Source organism: Semicossyphus pulcher, unplaced genomic scaffold (genome assembly GCF_022749685.1).
Source record: "Semicossyphus pulcher isolate SPU_LCO1_2020_fin unplaced genomic scaffold, fSemPul1.0.p SCAF_1, whole genome shotgun sequence".
Lineage (NCBI taxonomy): Eukaryota > Metazoa > Chordata > Actinopteri > Labriformes > Labridae > Semicossyphus > Semicossyphus pulcher.
This window is the reverse complement of record NW_027211603.1, coordinates 25,389,205-25,410,783: the sequence shown is the minus strand read 5'-3', so window position 1 is coordinate 25,410,783 and position 21,579 is coordinate 25,389,205. Positions and strand designations below refer to the sequence as shown.

General features: G+C 42.6%; 1 protein-coding gene across 1 annotated transcript in view; it reads right to left on the bottom strand.

Annotated features, from left to right (window-relative positions):
* Positions 1–21,579, bottom strand: part of hipk3b (homeodomain interacting protein kinase 3b) — a 43,177-nt gene that overhangs the window by 7,710 nt on the left and 13,888 nt on the right. Inside the window, exons 3-11 of the mRNA XM_069658000.1 lie at positions 11,201–11,324; positions 5,146–5,265; positions 4,605–4,691; positions 3,946–4,130; positions 3,692–3,851; positions 1,111–1,234; positions 892–1,013; positions 564–688; positions 29–196 (exon numbers count right to left, since the gene is read on the bottom strand). Of these exons, the coding sequence (XP_069514101.1) occupies positions 29–196; positions 564–688; positions 892–1,013; positions 1,111–1,234; positions 3,692–3,851; positions 3,946–4,130; positions 4,605–4,691; positions 5,146–5,265; positions 11,201–11,324 (1,215 nt within the window). The remainder of the gene's footprint in view (positions 1–28; positions 197–563; positions 689–891; positions 1,014–1,110; positions 1,235–3,691; positions 3,852–3,945; positions 4,131–4,604; positions 4,692–5,145; positions 5,266–11,200; positions 11,325–21,579) is intronic.

The window sequence follows — 21,579 nt, the reverse complement described above, 5'->3', positions numbered from 1 at the left end:
ATTAAAATACCAAACCTAAGTGTCATACCTGTTCACACAAGGCTTGGCTCTCTTGTTGGCAGCAGGCTGTGGCCACACCACATGTGCAATGCCGATGTTGATTGGCTGGTGGGTGGACATGGTCATTTGGTTGGTTAAGAACGGCTGAGGGTGTGCAATCATGGAGCTGTAATGGTTTCCATGGGGACGCACTTTCCTGCATTAAGAAAACAGAACATTGCAAATTGAGCCAAAAGGCTTTAGCACCATTACTGACAAAACGCTCTCAGTCGCCGGTCGCAAAGGACATGCATGACTCATCGATCATTAACATTCAGGGGAGCAACGGGCCTTTTCGGAGCAGCTCAGCCATTCTCAAGGGTGTACATAGCAACCAAAGGTAATAGAGCACTGATAATTACTGCCTAATATAATACACACCAACAAAGCAGAATGATACCACATTGTAACCCCCTGAACATTCACACTGCAGTTTTACATGAAGGCTCTACATCTGACTCACATGCAATACATTAGCACACACTGAATTGGCTGACTCTGAAACAGACAAACAATTTGCTTACCCCCAGTCACCCAATCTCTGTGAGCCCGCCACAGTGTCAGATGCCAAAGTGGTAGGTGGTGGGGGCACCGATGTCACCTGCTGCCAAGTGGGCACCAAGATCTGCTGTGCACGGTTCGACCAGGCCTGTGGAAGTGCAGAGCAGCAAATTAATGACATCTAATAACTGACCTGTCGGTAATGCTTTCATGAGCTTGCACATCAAATATCCACTTTCTTAGCACTCACATTTACCTGATCTATACCTACTTATGAAACCTAGCTGTCTCTCCATCTCAGCTTATGTTCTTTAACCACTATTATCACTTCTATCTCTGCTAGCTCCTTACCTGTGTGATGACTCCAGGTCTGATTTGTATGGGCTGGATGGGGGGCGCTTGAGTGACCAGCGGAACAGAAGCCTCCATTCGAACAGAGTAGCCGGCTGGTTTAGCTGTGTTAGCGGGGATTCCTGCGGAGACAAAAGAGAAGAAAAATATATTAGCCTTTTTAAGTCCAATCACCAGAAAGAAAAAGAAAAATATAAAGTTTGGATTTAAACGTCCTACCTTGAAGGGTTGGGGGACATAGAATGAGCGCCTGCTGAAATGAATCATTGCATCCAAACTGACCACTTCCTGTTTGCAGCGGTATCCCAGGATGCATCACTGAGGGGGCTGATGGAGCTAACCCCTGGAAAAAAACAAAAGGGAGAAAAGGAAATGACTGGACTTTTCTGTGGCATTAAAATGATCAACAGTAGCGTCACACAGCCAGTAGATGGCGACATCTGTGTCAAGAGCGGCCTGTTTTTCAGGCTGACAGCTCAGGAGCCTGTCTGCTACTGACAGATTAGTAGGTCAGTCATTAAAATGTAGGCATTACTCAGGCTGTTCACCTGTGAGAGATCATCATTATAACCTAGATGGCTGCTCCGCTCAAAGGAATCTTCAGGGTGCTTACAAAGGCAAATAAAATAAATGAAACTGCTCTAATCTGAATCTGCTCTAATCAATACTTTCACCTGGTTAAAATGCTGCTTCATATATGGTGATATTGCACATGATTGGTCCCCTTTTATATGAACATGCTCATTAAATGTTTGGCAAATCTGAGGCAGATAACTAACAGATTAATAAACACTATTTTTTAAAGCTGGAAAAGTTGTCAAAAACATTGACTGAGTCGTCGCGAGACGCTCGAGATAAACAAAGAACAGTCGAGCGTGTGCCTCTGCTTCTAAACACTCACGCTGCTCTCGTGCCTGGCTATAATCACATTAATTGAATAAGGAGAACTAGGCTTATATTGTTCTGCTGCAGCTCCTGCATGTTGCCCAGCCCCCACACACATGATAGTAAACACAAAGCAGCCTTTCAGAGGGTAATGCTAAAAAAGCCACCACATTCTTCTGTAAAAGTCTCAAGGATAGGAAACATTTACCATTTACTAACCTGCTCCATGGAAACAGAAAATATATCTGAGCAGTTGGTTTCTTATACAAGTCAAGTGACCAGGTATTTTTTAATCAGGTTTATATTCTGAGTAGGAGAAGAGAGACCTCTTATATTATCCGTATATATCTGTAAGCGAATGTAGTCCCTGTTGTGTTGTGCTATAGGTAATGCCTCTCATTAGATCATCTCTTCATCCTCAGCATTGTGGCTCCTGAATAGACTTTGGGGTGTTTTGCATTATAAAGATCCGATTAAAAAGAAAAGAAAAGGGTCAGCTCCCTTTTTTTCCTCAGCAACAACACTGATTTGCACTGTTGCCATGACCTCAGACACATGACGTGATTTTGTTGCCATGACAGCAGGGCCAAGACGCAATAAGACAGAAACACGGAAGCAATAAATGTGGGGAAATTGTCTACATGATGAGTCTTTGCAGGAGCAGATTTACAGAACAACACAGCAGCAGCCCCTCGTCATCTGTGATTAAGCCATCACATGGATTTTTCTTCAATGCTCAATTCAGGAAACAGGAAAAATACTTAATGCAAATACTATATAGAGACGAATCACTTGGTGGGTTCCTTTGTTTTAAAGTGTTCATTTTGTGGTTAAAAAAGCTGGATAGAAACATCGAACAGGAACATAAATCTAGAAATAACACACTAAAGTCTGAACTCTGCAGAGAAGGAAAGGGGCCGTAAAGCTTAAAGCAAAATGTGACCAAGTGTAAAGGAAATGGACTTCAATAAATCGTGATATGCATAAAGTATGTGACCTAAAGGTGCTTGAGATCTACTGAGGATATTTAAAATAGTGCAGAGGAATAAATCAGATCTGTGAGGACTGCAACGTTCGTTCAGTTTATACAGATGTCAAAAATCAAATGTCATAATAATTCACACATTGTTAGAGTTAGAGGTTTGTCTGTTGCTCTTAAAGATCGTCATCTCACTGTGTCCTTCTCTCCTCCAACGTTTTTATGACATCTGGCTGGAGAGTTAAAGTAATAATCTCAAAGATTTTCATTCAAATAAATGTCTGTTAAGTCGCTATCTGTCGCCGAATGAGCTAACACAATGGTGATTGAGCCTATGGCCCACTGATGAAAGCCTTTGTATTTGCAGTATTACAGACTGGGTGTCTGTGGCCACTTTCACGGAAGAAATCATAAGCGGCATCTAGTTAGTGACGCGTTTTCCGTCACCCAGCAGTGGTTGGTCTGCCAGAGAGGGTAGGTGGAGCTAAGCGGCTGCTTTTCCGGTCTCTGCAAGTGTTGTGAGTAAACAGTAATCTACTATGGCTGAACAAACAAAGAAAAGATCAATGACTACTACTAAAAATAAGTGAAAATCCAAAGAAAAGAAACAAATTTGACGCTCAGATGAAGGCAAACAGTCTAAAAAGGAAAGCGACCGTCAGCGAGGAAAATCAAGAGTTACAACCGGAGCCAACCGTGGACGTCACACATGCAACACTGTCTGGATATCTGGGAAGTGTGCTCCCGCAATTACAGCTTGTCGTCACAGGTGCCGCCAAAGAGAATGAAACTGAGATCCCTCGAGATTACTACTTTAACTTCTAATATTTGAATAGCCGGTAGTAGATTGAAAAATGTATTAATTCACATTTTCTTTGCCAGATTTGTTCGTAAATTTGGTTAAATATATAAATGGAAACCTCTTAAAGAACTTACTTGAGGGTGGACACCGGTCATCTTGCTGAACGGGTGGTTGACAGAGGCAGCAGCGGTTGTGGTCACAGGTCTGACGAAAGGACCTTTGTTTCTGTTGGCCGCCTCATACGCATTGGGACGAGTCCAGCAAACATCCATGATGTGGAAACATGACTTCACACTACAGAGAGAGTCAGAGCGACACGGAGGGTTCAAGTTATGTTGGAAGGTCAAAATGACAACATGTCTGAAAATCGGAGGCCAAAAGGACTCACTGGTTGCTATGGGGAAAGTCGAGCAGGTGTTGCATCGTCACAAACGGGTGGCTGAGAGCTTCAGCGGGGGCGATCCTCTCTTCTGTATCAATCAACAGCATCTTCTTCAGCAGGCCCACAAACTCTCGGCGGTCTGCCTTCTCCACTAGCAAGTCACTACCTTCCAGATTCATCACCAAATTCACCTGGAGTACAAACATTTTACAGTTAAAACTACAGGTCAAAATAACTTCCTATCCAGACACACCAGAGTAACATGGGAAATTAAATCTGTGTGATGACTCAACTTCTTTTGCAACGTCAAGCCCAAGAATGACAAAAAATTAATCATGAACATAATTTCACAAGAACCTCCTCTGACGTTTAAAAGCACTGAGATGAGCTAGCGTTGCTGGTTTGGGAATTTCCACCTGTGGTCTGTTTCTACAGAAAATTATGAGTGAAAGCTGAACCTACATTTTTTGGTTTTAACATGTAACTGCAGGGAAGTTAAGCTTAGAGGTGACCTTTTCTTTCCCAGCAATAAGATGCGCTCTGTTCTGCTCACACAGCTGTAGCTGTACTTCCTCTGGTTTAGACCTAGTGGCCTCTAAACATTCAACATGTAACTTCCTCTAAAGTCCTGCCGAGTACATTGTGGTCCAAGCAGCTGAACGTACGTGCGCTATGTCATCCAAACAGCTGAAGATGTACTTTCTGGCTTCCTTTGATTTCATCCCCGTCTCCGTCTCATGCTCATCTGTTGACTACAGAAAAAGAAGATGATTAGTTATATTGTGATTGGTGTTTCTGTGAACAGGTTCTGATATGCTGTGTAAAACCTGAAAACAGCACTTAAGATTCAGACAGGCTCATAAGAAAGAAGAAAGGATCTAAGCTGCTACACCGTACGTGAAGCAATGCGGCTGGCAGACTCTTGAGTATTATATTTCTTTGACTTGATCCTTGATAAGAATTTAATACTTAGTCCGTCTGTTTATGTTTGTTTTTTTTCCCCTGAAAGCCATCATTTCTACTTTATCAGGAAGTGCAGTCTTTGTTTGCCCAGAGGGAGGAAGAAAATATTTGCCCATCGAGTTACAGCCGACCAATGACTTTCACTATTAGCTTTTAGTGACGCACAACAGGAGCAGAGGTTACTTGTTTTGAACAAAAGGTAATAAACTTATATGCCATATCTTTCCGGTGTTTAAAACTCACCTTTAGTCTCCATGCTGCGTAAGGAGAGTCGGACTCTCTGCAAAAGAACCGTGCCGTCTTTGTCCCCGTGTTCAGCAAATGTTCTCCTGGCAAACCCTGTGTCTGAGAAATGTAGCGAATCTGTCGGAGATAAGAAGGAAAGGAGGAAAGAAAAGAGACGTTAAAATCAACTTTAACAATGAGGGCTGATTCACTCTCTCTCAAAACCAACACACCTTATACTAGCAACCTCTTTTAGGTACTGCCGATTTACAAGGTCATTCAGAGTGCTCTTAAATCACACTATCATGATGTGTGCGGAGCTGTACGTCGTGGGGACAGCTGCAGAGACCTTGAAGATGGCACATTCCTGAGAAATGGCTACACCCAAATAAGAGCCTGTACTGAGTGCAGCTTGTGTTTATGATCTCTGAAAGCCGCCAGGGTCTTTTCATGTAAACTCTGATAACAAGGTTCCTGTGGTCTCAATGCCAAACGCTTTGCCGGGTAATGATGCTTGTCAGTCAGATGGCCGTGGGGCAAGAGTGTCACACACAGGTTTATGAGAGGAGACCAGTGAGAGGCATGGCTGACGTCAATCACACCTCAGTGTAAAGGACAACAACCATTAGAGATTCAGCGCTGCTTAGAGGCAAGAGACTCGCACGTCAGGAGAACGGTGAGGATCGTGAGCCAGCCACTGCACACATTCAAATGTAGCAGATAATAGATTAGCATGCAAATACTAAGGTCCATCTCTCACATTCGCTTTGTGTAAGGCAGTCCTCACCCCTATACTTGATGCGTAGTTTAACCAGAATAGCTTTAAAGACTATCCTCTCAAGGGAAAAGAATATCCAAGAGAGAAATAAAGCATTCCCATACAAGGGAAAGGGAGAGGCTTCAAATGCCAAATTCCTGAGAGAAAAATAAGTGAAAGGGCGGAAAAAGTACACACAATATTGTTGATGGTAGGAATCCAAAAGCAGACCTGGCGGAGATCATCTGATTGTATAACTACCAGCACTGAGGATACGACTGCACTTCTGAATTAGCAGTATTGGTCCAACCTGCGGCGCATAAAGGTAAATCTAGCAGCAGCAGTTTAAAACTTCAGATATCAATGCGAGTGGTGAGAATTGCTGGCTCTCAGCTGTTGACTATTTTCACTATTCACATGCCAGCTCACTTGTCAGATGGTATTTTTTTCATTTTAGACAACACTTGGCACAAACACAACTTGAACACACAAAAAAAACAACAGGCTGCTAAACGTGAATGAGTGATTTTTTACGAGTAAGTTGCACGAGGCGGCTGAGCTCACATCTTAATAGCGATTATAACTGAACTTGTTTTTATTGGAAGCTCCTCATGTGTTGATCTACTTGTTGCTCTTTCTGGCCAACATGAAGCTTGAGAAGTAGTTCCTATCCGTCGTTTGGTTAAGTGTAAATACTGCAATGTGTCCGTGTGGGTGGGTGGGACCTCCTGCTCTGTTAATTGGCTGCAAATGAGGTTATGATAAAGCTAAGTATTTACAGGGATTCTGAGAGCATGTATGATGACTGTAACATCATCTGCTAAGTGATTTAGTTGACATGGTGGAGATCCCCTTGCTCATATCAAAGCAAACTCACTTCTACTGTTCCTTAGGTCATTTTCAAGAACAAGCAGGTTTAGATCAAATAAAATGTCCCCCCCTTTCTTTCATTTCAGTCACAGATTACTGAAACTGCCCATTCCACCAAACTTTGCCCTGTGAGTCCACTGACTGAATTCCCCTACTTTCATGTCCGCAAAGTATCCCGAGCAGTCGTTCAGCAACATCATGTAAACAGCAACAGTCACAAAAAAAACAACACAGTCAGTGTGTGTGGGTGGGAAAAATTCTTGTGACGGGAAAACCCTTATTTTTCCTGGAAGGCGTGTCTCTGCAGAGATCTCACAAACCAGTGAGATCACTGGTGCAAAGCTACCGCGCTCACAAAACAACTATCAAGCGAGCCTGGGCCTGCTGCAGAGCAGACAGGAAGCACAGTCAGGCACCGCTCACTTTATGGCCGTCCAGATAACAATACACGCTATAAAAGATGCATTTGAATGGTATGCCTCACTGCAATGCATAAAAGTACATCTCTGCTGAGTGATATACCCACACCCTCCCGACCCAACCTGCTGTACAAAGAGTCTCTTCCACTTTGTTGACATTTGGGAACAGTTTGTTCCAACTTGCAAACAGGAAACTTCACTCTTTGGCCTTGCATTTGTAACCAAAATCCTTTCTGCTTCCACTGACCCTGACTACATCCTCTTATTCTTACAGATCCCCCATGTTTCCAGCTAGGTCAACCGCCAAAGAAAAGTAAATGGAAGACATAAGACATAACTTTGCTCCCTCATGGTTGCACTACTTCAATGGCTCCAGAGAAAGCAAGACACAGCGAGTGTAAAGAGGGCATAAAGAAGATTAAACTAAAGTTTGGAGAAAAGTCACACCGGGGCTGTTTATAGCCTTTCATAATGATACACGATTGAATGGTGAAGTTTGTCAAGTCAAAAACGTGAGCAGCCTCCTGTTTCACTCGTGAGGTAAAAAAAGGTGTTGTGACCGGGGGATGAGGTAAGGCACGGGGACACCAAAAGGGGAGCAGGGGAGGAGGGGGAGGAGCCAGAGTTATAAATACAATGTGCTTGGTGGCGTGGAAAAAGACCCCCTGCAGAAAGATAAGAAGAAGAAAGGGGGGAAGAAGGGGGCAGCAGAAGCTCGGTCAGCTACAGCGAGAACACCCTGTGGCCCCTGGATAACACCTCACACCAGCAGTCAGCTGCCTGGCTGTTTACTGACATACAGTCAGTTGGCTGTTTATTTTAAGCAATAAAATTTACAAGCTTTCTATTTCAAGTTCTGGTGTATTAGTGATAGCCCAGGGGGATGCCCATTTAAGTTTATTCACGTCCTCAACCTTTTAACTCATTTTGGTTCACTTGTAGAGGCTAATGAGCGATGGGAGATGCAAACTAAAACAGGAAGTGATATTAAATAGCTGATGGTTTGGAGGCCACAAAACCAGGATATTTATTTAAATCTACTGAAGTTAGAGTAGCATATTTTTAATCTTGTACCCTGACATTAAACCTAAGGTGATTTTACATTGAATCAATAATAGAGCTCTGGCTGATTGGGACAGAAAATATGGCAGACAATAGGGGTGTAAATCTTAGAATATCTCACAATTCGATCCAAAATCGATTCTCGATTCACAATCAATGCCCTATTTGTTACAAAGGGGTGTTTATTTAAGGATTTACTCCAGTCTGCTTTGTGCTAAGAAAACCGCAGTGGCAAATTATTATATGACATTAAAGCACAGTAAAATGTGTTCAACATTATGCAGCTTTTGATACAAAAAATAAATAAACAGAGGCAAACCTAAGACAAAAGACAATGTATTTTCGCTTAACTTGCTAAAGTAAAACATTGTTTAGTACTTGACTTCAAGTGTAACATTTTAAGAAAAACAAGTTCAAGTTATGCGAAATAATAATTTTAACTTAAATAAGACCAGCATCTTCTGTATTTATCAGAAACAGCTGTGAGGCTTTTCGTGCATCACTCTCGTTTGTATAGACTCGAGCTGCCAGGCATGTGTGATGTAGTGAGCGGTGAATTTCACGAATGACTGGGTGGCTCGAGAGGTCCACGCATCGCAGGTAAGAGCTATTCTATAGGAGTGGGTCAAGGCTTCCCCCGTACATTACCGACGCCAAGAGCTAGCTAATGTTAGCAGAACTACTGACCAGCCTGGACCAACACACTCCTCGCTGGAACTGCGTACAACGGAAGCCGGAAAGCGTGCACGGCAAACAACACATGCAGCGGGTTTTGCTATGCGATTCAGAATTGTAGAAATTAAGATTCTTGTAACCCTATCAGACAAGTACAGTTTGTGCTCTTATTTCTATGATTTTTTAATCATAATATCTGATTAATTATCTATGTATAGTTTTTGCTTCTTTATGAGATTAAAGCCTCCAAAGAGCACCAGAAACACAGATAAAAAAGCGTTTTATTAGTCCTCTGCTCCTGTATTCACCAGTGTTCTCTTTTATTGGGCACTTCCATGACCAAACTGAGAGCCCTGCATGCCAGTGGGCAGGCTTGGCAAAGAGAGACAGTGTTTTTTTATGAGGGGTGGGTGTCAAGGCACCAAAAAACATAGGCTCACGGGCTAGAACAGGCATGTGCTTCCCTCTTACAACACATCCATTCTGCGTAAACGGGCCAGGATGGTATTCAGCCATCCCGGAGAACATCCTGAGCTTAAAATTCACTGCAGGTATTTTAATCAGCAGACAATAATAGACAGTAACACGAGAGGTGCAAGATCCAGCAAGCAGCAATCTAAAGCGCTGAACTCTTGCCAGTGTTTAACCCCCATTTACATATAGTGGGGTTTTATCTCTATCTGTTGAATACACTCCACAGGTCTCTTCTCACCTGTTATCTTACGCTTTATTTCATTGTCTCTCACGCTCCCCATCTGTGCCGACTTTATGCCACCCACCCTCGTCACCCCCATCAGCTCCGAGCAGTCCCTTACTAAATTGAGAAGGCTCCCCCCCATATCTCTAAATCAGCTCCGCGACATGCTGACTGGTTCCTGCAAAAACAGATTCATCATATGTAGACTGGTGGTGCAGCGCTCAAGTCAAATCTCTTTCGGAGGTGTTGAGTTATATCTGCTGTCTCGGTTCTGGGGGAGAGTGAAAAATGAAGCCAGGCTATAAAAATACTTTGGTATGAGTGCAATGTGCGGAGGGGCTGAGCGCTGTAATGTAGGGTGCTGCATGGGACAGAGCATGATCTGACTGTTGGCAGGCTTTGAGTAGACAGGGCTCCGGGGCTGGGGGAAAGCGGCTCAAGATAAGCCCGGATCAGTCTGGTCCTGGGAAGACACTGTCAGGGCTCCGCTGGGAGGGGCAGGCATCCAACAGCTCCAAATAGACAAAAGCATCAATCACAAGAAGATGCCATTCTGCTGTCACACGCGGCAGCTGATATTATCCTCAGGGTGGGTACGTCACCAAGGAAGCAGTAAATACTGCACTAATTTGTTACTGTGAGTCCCTTGAGCCCCCCGCCTTTTTCCTCATTCAAACAATCCATCACTGTCTTTCTTCCCTGTGTAATTATGCACAGAAGTTTGACTGTCCCTAAACTTCATAAGTATCTCTCCCTCTATCTCGTGCAGACAATTCCTGCAGCCCGGAAGACGGTATTAGGCCCGGATCTAACTCGGATTAAAATAACATTTTTTACAATGGTACACACTGTGACAATGTTGCATTCTTGTCCTAGCTTGGAGCCATCTGTCCTGAACTCTGCCGCTGAGTGTCCCTTCCTGCCTTTTAAAGGCTTTGTCAGCTTCTCTCCTGAACTGAATCTTCGCAATCCTTCTTTTTGGGAGATTCAGACTAAAGTGGCCGTGGATCACATATTCTGCAAAACTTCCAACAGTGGGAGCCTCGTCTGAGTCAGTGCCCTGAAGGCAAGCCTGTAATAGAAAGCTGGATTGAATGCACACTCAAAAACAAAACACGTGGAACCCACTCCTCTGTGGGCTGCCTCGATTGGAAAGTAAGGAGGATGAAGGAAAATAGAAAAGGAAAAAAAAGGAAAGAGGGAGAGAGAGGAGACCAGGGAAATTACTGGTTGGTTGGAAACAGAGGGTGTAATGCTACCCAGACAGCCACATAGCCTGTGTGCAACGATGAGTGTGCGTTGTGCGGGTATGAGGCTGATGTATGGGAGAAAAGTCTGTAGAGAGGGTAGAGAGGGAAGGCCCACTGAAAACTAAAGCAGCAGATGACAACAGTTTCCATGTGGAGATGGTAAGGAGAGACTGAGTCATACAAGTTGAAACTAAAAGAGGAAAATGCTGGGATAAGTTGCTTATAGAGCCAAAAGAAGAGGACAGGCGGAGGCACACATGGAGGGAGGGAAAAGTGGAAACTTCCACAACAAAATATGCCAAAAACGTCTTAAAGGGAGAGCGGCGAGAAGATGGTTGTTTACCTGGTCGTACTCCAGGGCCCCGGGGTAGAGGGGCCAGCCCAGGAAAAGTTCAGCTATCACACAGCCCAGGGACCACATGTCTATGGCTTCACAAAACGGCAATCCCAAAATAATCTCTGGAGCCCTGTGGAAGAGACAAGACACGCAACTGTTGGTCAAAAGTTACACAATAATAACATGTTATATGAAAACATTACAGAGTGATAAACAAGAAAGAATTCTACAGTTGAAGATGTGTGCAATTAAAATGTTTTAGGCCCTTTTGAAGTATATTAAAGCAGATCTCTATAACAAACTTTAAGTTCATAAAGCATCCAATAAACACTGAAAAAAAGCAGATCATTGTTTAGAAAGAGGCCATATAGTCAACCGACTGATGCAGCCTTTTTTCGGCTTGTGCTCATGTCTTGAGCAAATCTATATCCATAATTAACAATGTCATGGATTTCTGTTGATGGACAGTCAGATGAGAAAATGTGGTACATGTGTGTAACGGTGCCAAGTGACTTGTAAGCCAGCGTTGTCGCCAAGCGTCAGCAGGCTGAGTCAGTGGGTTAGCAGGTCAGCCAGGCCGGGATCAGACCTCGGACAGCCTGTTGTTTCTGCTCTAGGCTGATGGGAAATAAGAAGCACAGTCACTACGTCTTCGCCTACGTGCTGGCCCAGAGTTACCTCAACCAACTCCATAATAGCATCGTAATACTGTGTGTCGCAGGGACGGCTAGCGGTGACGCAGGCCTGTCAGCACCAATATAGGTAAGACGTGCTGACAACTGTCAAGAACTCAGTGTTTAGGACACCACAAAGCCTTTAAACTGTGACACTGCGCTGACAGCGCGGTGTAGCCTGAGCGCTTTGCTCTGATAAAAGGGTTTCTGAGCAGTTGCTGCCTCCTCATCAAAACGGCTCGGGTTAGGGGTGTGAGAAGAATATAAGGAATATATTAATATGCTTGAGTTTTGTGATGTGGTTTTCTAATATTGTGTCAATTCTCAACCAAACTTTGGCTCATTTACTTTAAGTTTACATTAGAAGTGAGACAAAATATCAATACACTAATATACTGTTGTCCTGACTTGTGCAATACAATCATCAATAGGGTGGTGCCAAATATCGATATTTTAATTTACAATTATGGCACTCTAAACAGATTTCCCTACAATTTTGACTCACCGACTCACTACTTCATGACTCCTCTCAGTGGCGCTTTTACATGAATGAGGGTAACGTGAACGGACATTAATTGGCCGAAGAAGAAATGACAGCAGGATAAAAAAGAAGAAGAAGACAGCCAGATCACGTCAGACAGCAGTGAAAAGAAGTTAGAATCCAATTTGTTTCCATTTGTTTTTACGGCTGTTTGTTCTGTTTATTGAATGTACAGACTGAAAACACTGTTAATGACTGTCTTGCAATATATCAATTATCGCAGAAACGCTGTATCGTGATACCATCGTTATTGTGGGTCATGCATCGCATTTTGTGAGTTACCCTGCGATTCCCACCCCTAGTTTACATGCATATTTTTTTTTACTGATACAGACACATGTAAATTGATTCGCAAAGACTAGGCAAAGTTGGATGCTAAAGGAAGCTGGAAAAGTAAATGCAAATCCTTCTGCTTTTCATTGTATAAAAGAATAAACTTTTTTTATTCAGATTGTATGCATGTGGAGGGAAGGGAGGTTCTTGATGTTACAACAGCTTTCCTCAAATTAAAATGTATTGCAATATAGCACTTGATCACATCACCAGATTCTTGACAACAGGCATCCAATAAACATGACGATCAGACAATGAAGAAAACTAATAATGCTGGGAAGTGGCTAAAATAATAAGGGATATAGTTTGACAGTTACATTTTCCTTACAACCCTTATTTGATGCATTGCTCAGGGAAAATACATTATTTTTTTGTTTTAATCATTTTATCAATATAAATGTATTGAAATGATCTTGTCGCCATTCTTTTAACAGTTATTATGTCCATACAGCCCGTGTAGATCACAGAATGGCTCAGAATAACTCGGCCCTAAAATGACGTTAGAGAGAAACTAGAGAAATTTGTGGTTGAGTGACAGATATGTTCGCTCGACATAAAGACATAACCGCAACAAACTATTTACCAACATGAATGAAAGACTATAAAGAGCGACAAATATTAGATTTCAAGAGAATTAGCTCAAGGGACATCCCACGATTGCTCTTTCAGAGAGCTGGACATTCCAACTATTGGGCAATCCTGCGGTTTCACACTGAACACATTTAAAGGGATCCTGCAGACAACATCACTATGACGTCTTTGGAGCCATATGGGACTGAATGCTGTGGGACATATGGCTAGCAACAGCAAACCTCATATCTGCTAAAATAAGTTTTAGACAAAATGATCACATGGTCAAAACAAATGCCCACAACAGCTGGTGCAGTAGGCAACACAGCAGCAGAAAACCAAGCAGGCAGTTATGCTAACCATCTCAGCCTCACAGGCATGTCCTATTTATAAGGAACAGGTTTTCCCTGGAGGAGTAGGGGAGGGAAGGTACATATCAACACACCCATGCATTCATCAGGACGTAAGGCTTACATGGGAACACACAGTAAGGCTGATCAGTACAACATGAGGAGCACTGTGGCGTCATCACCAAGTTGGTCTTGTTGTTAGGGACAACCCTGTAACCGAAAACTCACAGCCCTACACTTGCAACAGCCAATGCAGTCAGTCAAGAGATGCTAAGCTCCTATTACACTAAAAAGTCTGACAGCATACGGACTCAATTCACAGCATGAAAGCTTCTACAGAGGCCTCAATCTGCTTTTTTAACAACCCTGTCGCTGTTCTTTAAGGTCAAAATGAGGGGTTAGGGTTATTTTCATACAGGTGATACACAATGTGTCTGCCCGAGCATTAGAAACATTTTAAGTCCCCTTTGCTGTTTTCAAATTTAACAACTTGAAAGAGCTACAACCACAACCGAAACAACGAGGGCAAGTAGTCACAAAACTTAAAACAGTTCTATTTCAGGAAATAATCAAGGCCGACATCAGGAGAACAAAGGGAAGGAGTCAGGAGTCACCTTTATTTCTTCCTCATTTGAATATTAATTTGTCAGATTCCACCCATAATTTTTAAAGTGCTTTTTATAAGCTTTTACTCCTACCTTTCTGTGCTAAATGCAGGGACAGATAAGCAGTAGAATGCGTAAAAACGGTGCATTAAATAAAGAAAGCCAAATAAAAAAAAAACAGGTCTCTCTCCTTTGGTTTTGTCAGGGGAGGGGGGAGGTGAGTGCATGTTGCCATGGCTGCATGGCTCTGTCCTAATCAATGCAACTCAAGCCTCGCCGCCCTCCCGTGAAACCAAATCTATTTTCCATCCTGAGGATGTTGCATACAAGTTGAGGGGCCACTGAATGCTAGAGGGGCAGAAGCCTCGTGACTGCCCACTGCCACGTGCAGGAGCTTCTGAGGAAAGGGACAGGTACGACAAAAAGATGAGCAGGGTGATGGACGAGTATCCTGCCTTTGCCAAGTGCACGCACACACTCTAGCCCCGTGTAACTGGAGTAAGTGGGAACAGAGAATGAATGAATGGATGTACCTGAACAAGCATAACTCAAACTGTGACAGCACGGAGCACATGGCCAGTACTTGTACATAACACCTATCAGAAAAACTGTGGATTAAAATAATGGCGGTCAAGTTTGACACACAGACAAAACTGCAATTACCATATCCAAAGACCTGATGCCCCATAGTGGCACAAAAACTAAGGTTTTATGGCCTCAGTAGCTGAAGTAGTGGTAAGTAGGGCTGCACAAGTAATAGGACATTAATCCCTATCATGATTTAGGGTTCCTGATGATTAAATATTTGATTGACGGCGATACTGATGTTTAAAATGCATGCTCCGTCCGGAGGCAACTGCATATCAATTCAAGCGCTCCCTACCATGCCGCGGCAGCTAGAGTGGAAGAGTAAACGACAGAGACCGGTGTTTCGGATCCACAAGTGACCATGCTAACTGGCGGCTTTCAGCCCAATGCTGTCCTCTTTGTTGTTCTTCATTACAAGCTCAAATATTCTTATGTTATGTCTTTGAAGTGTGTTTGTGCAAACGGGTCATGTAGGCTGCTTGTTGTTGCGCTAAAACAGGAAGAGAGCAAGTCACTCTGAAACACCAGTCCGCCCAAAACGGCTCGTCATCGGTTGTTTGGGGGTATTTCGGGTTCAGGGCAAGTGACGTGAGCAAGAAAAAGTTATGTGCAAAGAGTGCATGAAACCTGTGTCTGCGCCACAAAGCAACACAACTAACATGTTCAACCACCTGAAAAAAACACCGCATAGTGCAGTATGATGAGTGTATGAAGACCTATGAAGTATATGAAGTCTTAGCTTGATGCAAAACTTGTAGCCAGAATGCAGCACAAAATGAAACTAAAAGCGTCGCTCCATTTATTTAAATGTGAAAATTAATAAATAATTATCGATAATTAATATCTCAATAATAATCCAAATAATGGTGATTATCATTTTGGCCATAATCGTGCAGCCCTAGGGGTAAGTCGAACATACAATTCATTATTCCGGCGCATTCTCTCAGTCTTATGATTTTTCAACAAGGAATTGGCAACATTTTTCACCATCTATGAAATGCAGTCAATCTGCTACTAATGCTCTAATGTGCTGAAAACATATCCTTCTATGAAAGCTGAACATGTTCTTTCTGAGTCACAAGACAAACTGGTGCATTCCAGGTCTGTTGACTGATAATGTGCCGTTCAAAGGTCGCAAATGAATGACTATGAGTGAGAAATGACTTGCCTACTACATCACTGTGTTCAAAGGTTTCCATACAGCCTTGTGCGTTGTTGGTGAAAACACCTCCAGAGACAGAAGACGCATCATCAAAGAGTTTCTGCGTCTGCTAGCAGCGCTGTCTTTTCGCAACATTCAACCTTTCTATCTCTGAATGACACAAGTTTTGAGATGTACATTAAGGTTGAAAAACATAAAAGAATCTTGTGTGGAAAGTTTCAGAATAACTTTTTCTTTTAGTGATTTATTCAATGGATTTAAGGATGATGCAACATATGACATTTGGTTTTGGTAAGGTCACTACAGAACAAAGCCTGACTGTGAATAACAAACTCTGCATTGGCTGCCAGCTCGTCTTTAATGGAAACCATCACTAACAAACCCATATGCACAATGCTGAGCACAGCAGTAACAGCAGGCCCAGCACAGGCGCACCACTGTGCCAAGTATAACCCGCCCACACTGCAGGTATGATATTCAGCAACAATCGCAAAATAAAACCCAAACAGGCAGGAGCAATGTCTAGAATTGGTTGCCATTTCTTCTCCTCCCAGCCCGAGGCATCGACTATATTTTACTGCTCCTCTGTGGATAGTCTAACCAATGAAAACAAGTCTCTCCCTGGTCAACAAGTTCAACAGTGTGCTCCTTCACCTCAAACAGCTGCTTCCCGTCCTCCATCCACCTCTTCTCTTCCTCCCTCTCAGCTTGTCTGTGTCTAATCCACAAAGAGGCCTAACACAAGGCAGTGTTATGTTGGTGGAAGCAACAAAAACATGATGCATGGACTGATTCCAAAACAAACGGCGTACGTGTGCACTAAATTGTTGACCCGAAGGATAGGAAGAAGTCCACAAACATTGTATTTAAAAAAAGCAGGCTATTCTGTCCTGATGTCCTATATCAGGGCAGGGATAAACATGTTTCTTTAGGCTGCATTTTTATGTTTCACTATATAAAAATTCAAGTAAACATTTACTCATTTTAGTTCATAACATTCTGCTAAGATACATAGTGTCTCCAGTTGCTTTAGAACAACATAAAGGGGTTTCACAAGAACTTAATTAAAGCTAAAACCAAAGCTAAAAGAATGCAGCACCAATATAGCCCTGTCCCTAAAGTAAGGCTGCCAGCTTTACATACTGTCCTAACTCTCATTTGTCTGACGGCTGCACTGGCGCCTGGTTTGCTAACCTACATAAATAAAACATACAACTATTTAAGAGTTAATGTAATGTTTATTTTTGTACTTTTTGACAGTGGCAAACTCTTCCCTTGGATTCAAGTGTTTGTGTCAAGCTAGGCTACATATACCCCAGACCAATTATTGTATCCATCTGCTCTCTTTGTACGAAATTGATGCCAAAATAGCCCCCATGCCGGACGCTTCCATCTTGCGATGGTGATGTCATTTGGAGCCAGAGCTGCACAGTAGAGATCGGCGGGTGGAGCCGCTGTAGCCACTTCCGTTAACCAAAACACACACTTAACTTACGGAAAAAAACAGCAAGGATCCCGCACATCGGCATATGTAACATCAGAACAGCTTCTTGTGTTGGTCTGAAGCAGACGTTCACAGATATGTAAACTTCAATGACTGTAGTGATTGTTTTAGCTACGTCTCCTCTCGTCGTTCCTCCTCCACTCTGCTAATCAGGAACAGATCGGCTGCAGGAGCCGGATTTGTCAACAGAGCTGTCAATCATCCATTTTACAGCATCAAGTAACTAATTAAAAATAAACTTGTCAGAAAAATGAACACTTTGACATAAATCAGCATGATAAGAACTAACTATAATGACAGAAACCATGTTTGAGAAACATTTATTTGCCATGTATTTTGATTTTATGGTTTGACTCGTGTTTCATCTGTTAACATGGAGGAGGCGGGCTTTATGACCTATACTGCAGCCAGTCAGCAGGGGGCGATAGAGAGGGTTTGGCTTCACTTTTAGGGAGCAGTTATGTTTTTTACACAGTCTATGACCCGGACAAATTCCCATACTGTACTCTGCCCTGCACAGATACTAAAGTGTTATTAACTTCATCTCTGATCCCAAAACGTGGCTGTTACTTTGAGGTTCAGATCTGATAACTGCTTTTTTGTTGTTTTTTTTAAGCTGCGAGTTATTTTTATCTCACCTGCACATAAAAAAAAACTGTGCGTACATGACTCTTTGCAAAGAGCTCATGGCAGAGCAGAAAAATTATCCCTCTCTATGTCTTATTCATGGCCATTATCTCACACACCAGAAATAGTCCTCTGATCCTCCCTGCTCTGTCCGCACAGGGAGGGACCGAGTGTAAGGTGGCATCCAACCAGCTCACGCAGAGAACAGCAAATAAGGGTGGCTCCACATAGGGAGGGCATCATTGTCACTGCATGCTTACACAGGCCTTTCAGTAAGCTTGTTCTGATAAATAAAACCATTTGGACTACACTGCAGTTGGCATGAGCTCAGCCACAGAGGCAAACTGACAACACGGTGACTACATGATCGAAGAATGGAGTTTTACCGCACGTCTCTTCCAGGAACTGTAATTCCACACACTCTCAGAGCTCTCTGCATTATTCAGTGAAACACAGAGGCTGTGTAGCAAAGGCGGAGGTCATACTTGCACCCTGATCTGCCCAGACCTTAGATTAACCATACAAGCCTTTACACACGTTTTACAGATGCTAAGTATTCAATGTGCTGACATTGATCCACTGTTGAAGAGAGTATTTTTCCAGATCAGGTGGACCTGACTTCCTCTTCACAGTCTTGCCGTTTGAATCGGGGTATTTTGAAATCTTCTGCAAACGCTACATTAGGGGTTTGCATAAGAAAAGAACAACGTTTGCCTGAGGGTTATTAAAACATGAGGGAGGATTTTAGAGAAAGAAACAAACGGATATAAACATTTGTTTTCTTGCGCACCTATATGGAATTCATTGTTCAAAAGTAGCATACCTAGCTTAACTTTTCCACTTGCATTTAATGTGCATGACTTTTATGAGAAAACTAAAACTACTAGTGACATAGAAAGTTTCATACAGTTCTTACATCTGACAGGAAACCCACAGCTTACTTATCAACTGACACCTCTTTTAAGGCCAACATTTACCAGAATTCACAGCAAACAGAGCGCGCTATCAGCAGTTTACAGCCTTGACAACAACTTAACAGTGCTGGTACTTTTCCGACTTCAAGGCCTTTATCATGAAGGATGCCTTTTTCAAGGTGAAGCCAAAAATGTATGAAAAAACAACAAGAAGGACCAGGAGACTTTCTGGAATACAAAACCATTCTCTGAATTTCAGGAACTTTCTGCCATTTTCATTTCCTCTGTTATTATGTTTGAACTGTTTGTTTTACTACCAACTCAGACAGGCATGGCAGAAAGGCATAAGCTATAATATCACAGCACACTGTGTTACTGAGCTTTGGTATTTCTATAAATGCTGTTGGTTTAATTAAGAAATATGTGTAACATATAACACACTGGCAAAAAGCTGCAGTCATGTGCTCACTGAGTTAAGTTTGCACACATTTCATGTAATGCAACAACACATTTGCAACACAGTAGGGGGAAGCCAAAATGCTCTGTTATTAAGCATTCCCTTTGTCGCTGAAAATGAAGCAGTGTGTGTCAGGAGGCCCTGGTGATGGGCACGTGACACCATTTGGTACAAGGCTTGGTTTCAGGTGATCAGCAGCAGTCTTTGACGTGTGAGCACAAGTTTGAGATATTTGAAAACCAAATGATTGCATCATTTGAAAAAATACAAGGTGGGGCAGAAAACAGAAATCTAACCATGATGCATTATGTAAGTGCTTGTTAACTACAGACTGTAGGCTACTTTGCCATATAAATACCTGGAAACACTCATTACAAACCAACCAAAAGAGGCACACCGTTCTTAAAAAGGGGGACACTTCTGTGCCCACACCATATACCGTATAAATAATGGACGTAGTCTCAGTGGCGTCACCCATTGGTTTCTGAAGAAGTGTTTTGAAGCCCAAATTGCGCCTCCACTGGGGGTCGCCGGCTAATCCAGAGACGGGCAAAGAGGCGGAGAGCGACTGAGCTAAAGCCTATGGCTGAGCTCTGTGGGCGGGCTGCATGAATCAGCCAGCTACGGCTATGAAGCTAGGCTATATGCTCCTCAGCGCAGCTAGCGGTTATTAGCCATAGACGGTATAAATCATGAATGAGCTGGTTTGACTTTCCCAGGAGGAGATTCTGTTTGTGACGGTGACTGACTGCAGGTGTTTAGTTATCAGACTAAAGAAGTAGCGGGCTCGCTCACCCGGTGAGAGAGCAGCGAGCCGACACATAACAGGAAACGGGAAATAACCGATCTTCTCATCACTGCAGTCCGCTGTAATCTCTCGGGGGAAAAGCCAACAACTCCTGACTCCTATTTACTGGCCGACGATTAAATAAATGTTTGATAAACACTGAACAGGCTAACAAGCAGCTTAAGTGAGCACAGTATACCTGCTACTTAGTGCTAAAAATATATCAATACAATAACACTAACATTCAACTCACCGAGAAGCTGGAGCTCAGACTTCTTGCACAGCCGTGAAGTTCCATAAATCCCACAGAGAGATTATTTGTCCAAACTTTGAATGAAAAAATCCACAAAAGGCTCCAACAACACAAACAGGTGGAGTTAAGCTCAGTGTCTGTGTCTGTGTTGACGTCTAGCAGACAGCCAGCAGGCTCTTCCTGTCAATCAAGTGATCCGGCCCCCTATGATTCAGGCTTAATATCATTAAAACAGGTATGTCAAAAATTCACCCCCCGTACAGTTATCTTCAACAATAAAATTAGCTATTTATAACAAACCTGTTTTTTGTACCAGGCTGTAAACATGTTTATTTCAGCTGTAAAAATAGGCATTTTCCCACCTGCTGTAATGTTATTTCTTGTTTTCTGGAGCCAGCCTCAAGTGGCCACTCGAGGAACTGCAGTTTTTTGCACTTCCGCATTGGCTTCATTTTTCAACACCGGAGGTTGCCGCTTGGCCCACACACAAAAAAACATTTTTTTCTGACAGTGTGGGGGATTTCTTTCCCCTTCTGTAAAAATGCCAGACCTACTTTTTGTGGGAAAACTTAATCCAGTAGTCTTAGTCAAATATTTCATGTGTGAAGAGGAGAGGGAACTATAGCTTATGGTTAGCATAGAGGTACCTGACCAATGTTAAAAATATAGAATAAACCTTTGATTATGCTTGAGCTACATTGGTGTATAGTCCTTTTTTACTACTACGTCTCAAATCTAGCTCATTTGAATTTGCATGAATTACTTTGGACTGCCAGGCATTTATATTTATTTATTTAATTAGAAGTTGGAGGAAAGATCTCAAAAACTCTGCTTGTTTTCATGTGTTTTTGAGGACTACTTCCTGGTAGATTCTTTTTCTTCCACTTTCTATCTGCTATTGACAGTTCAATTAAATAATCACTGACATTAATTGATGTTTTAACAGATCATTATTATTAATACTGGTAAAAATATTAACAGGCAAGTAGTTCCAAAGCTGAGGGTCACATTTGGTCTTGA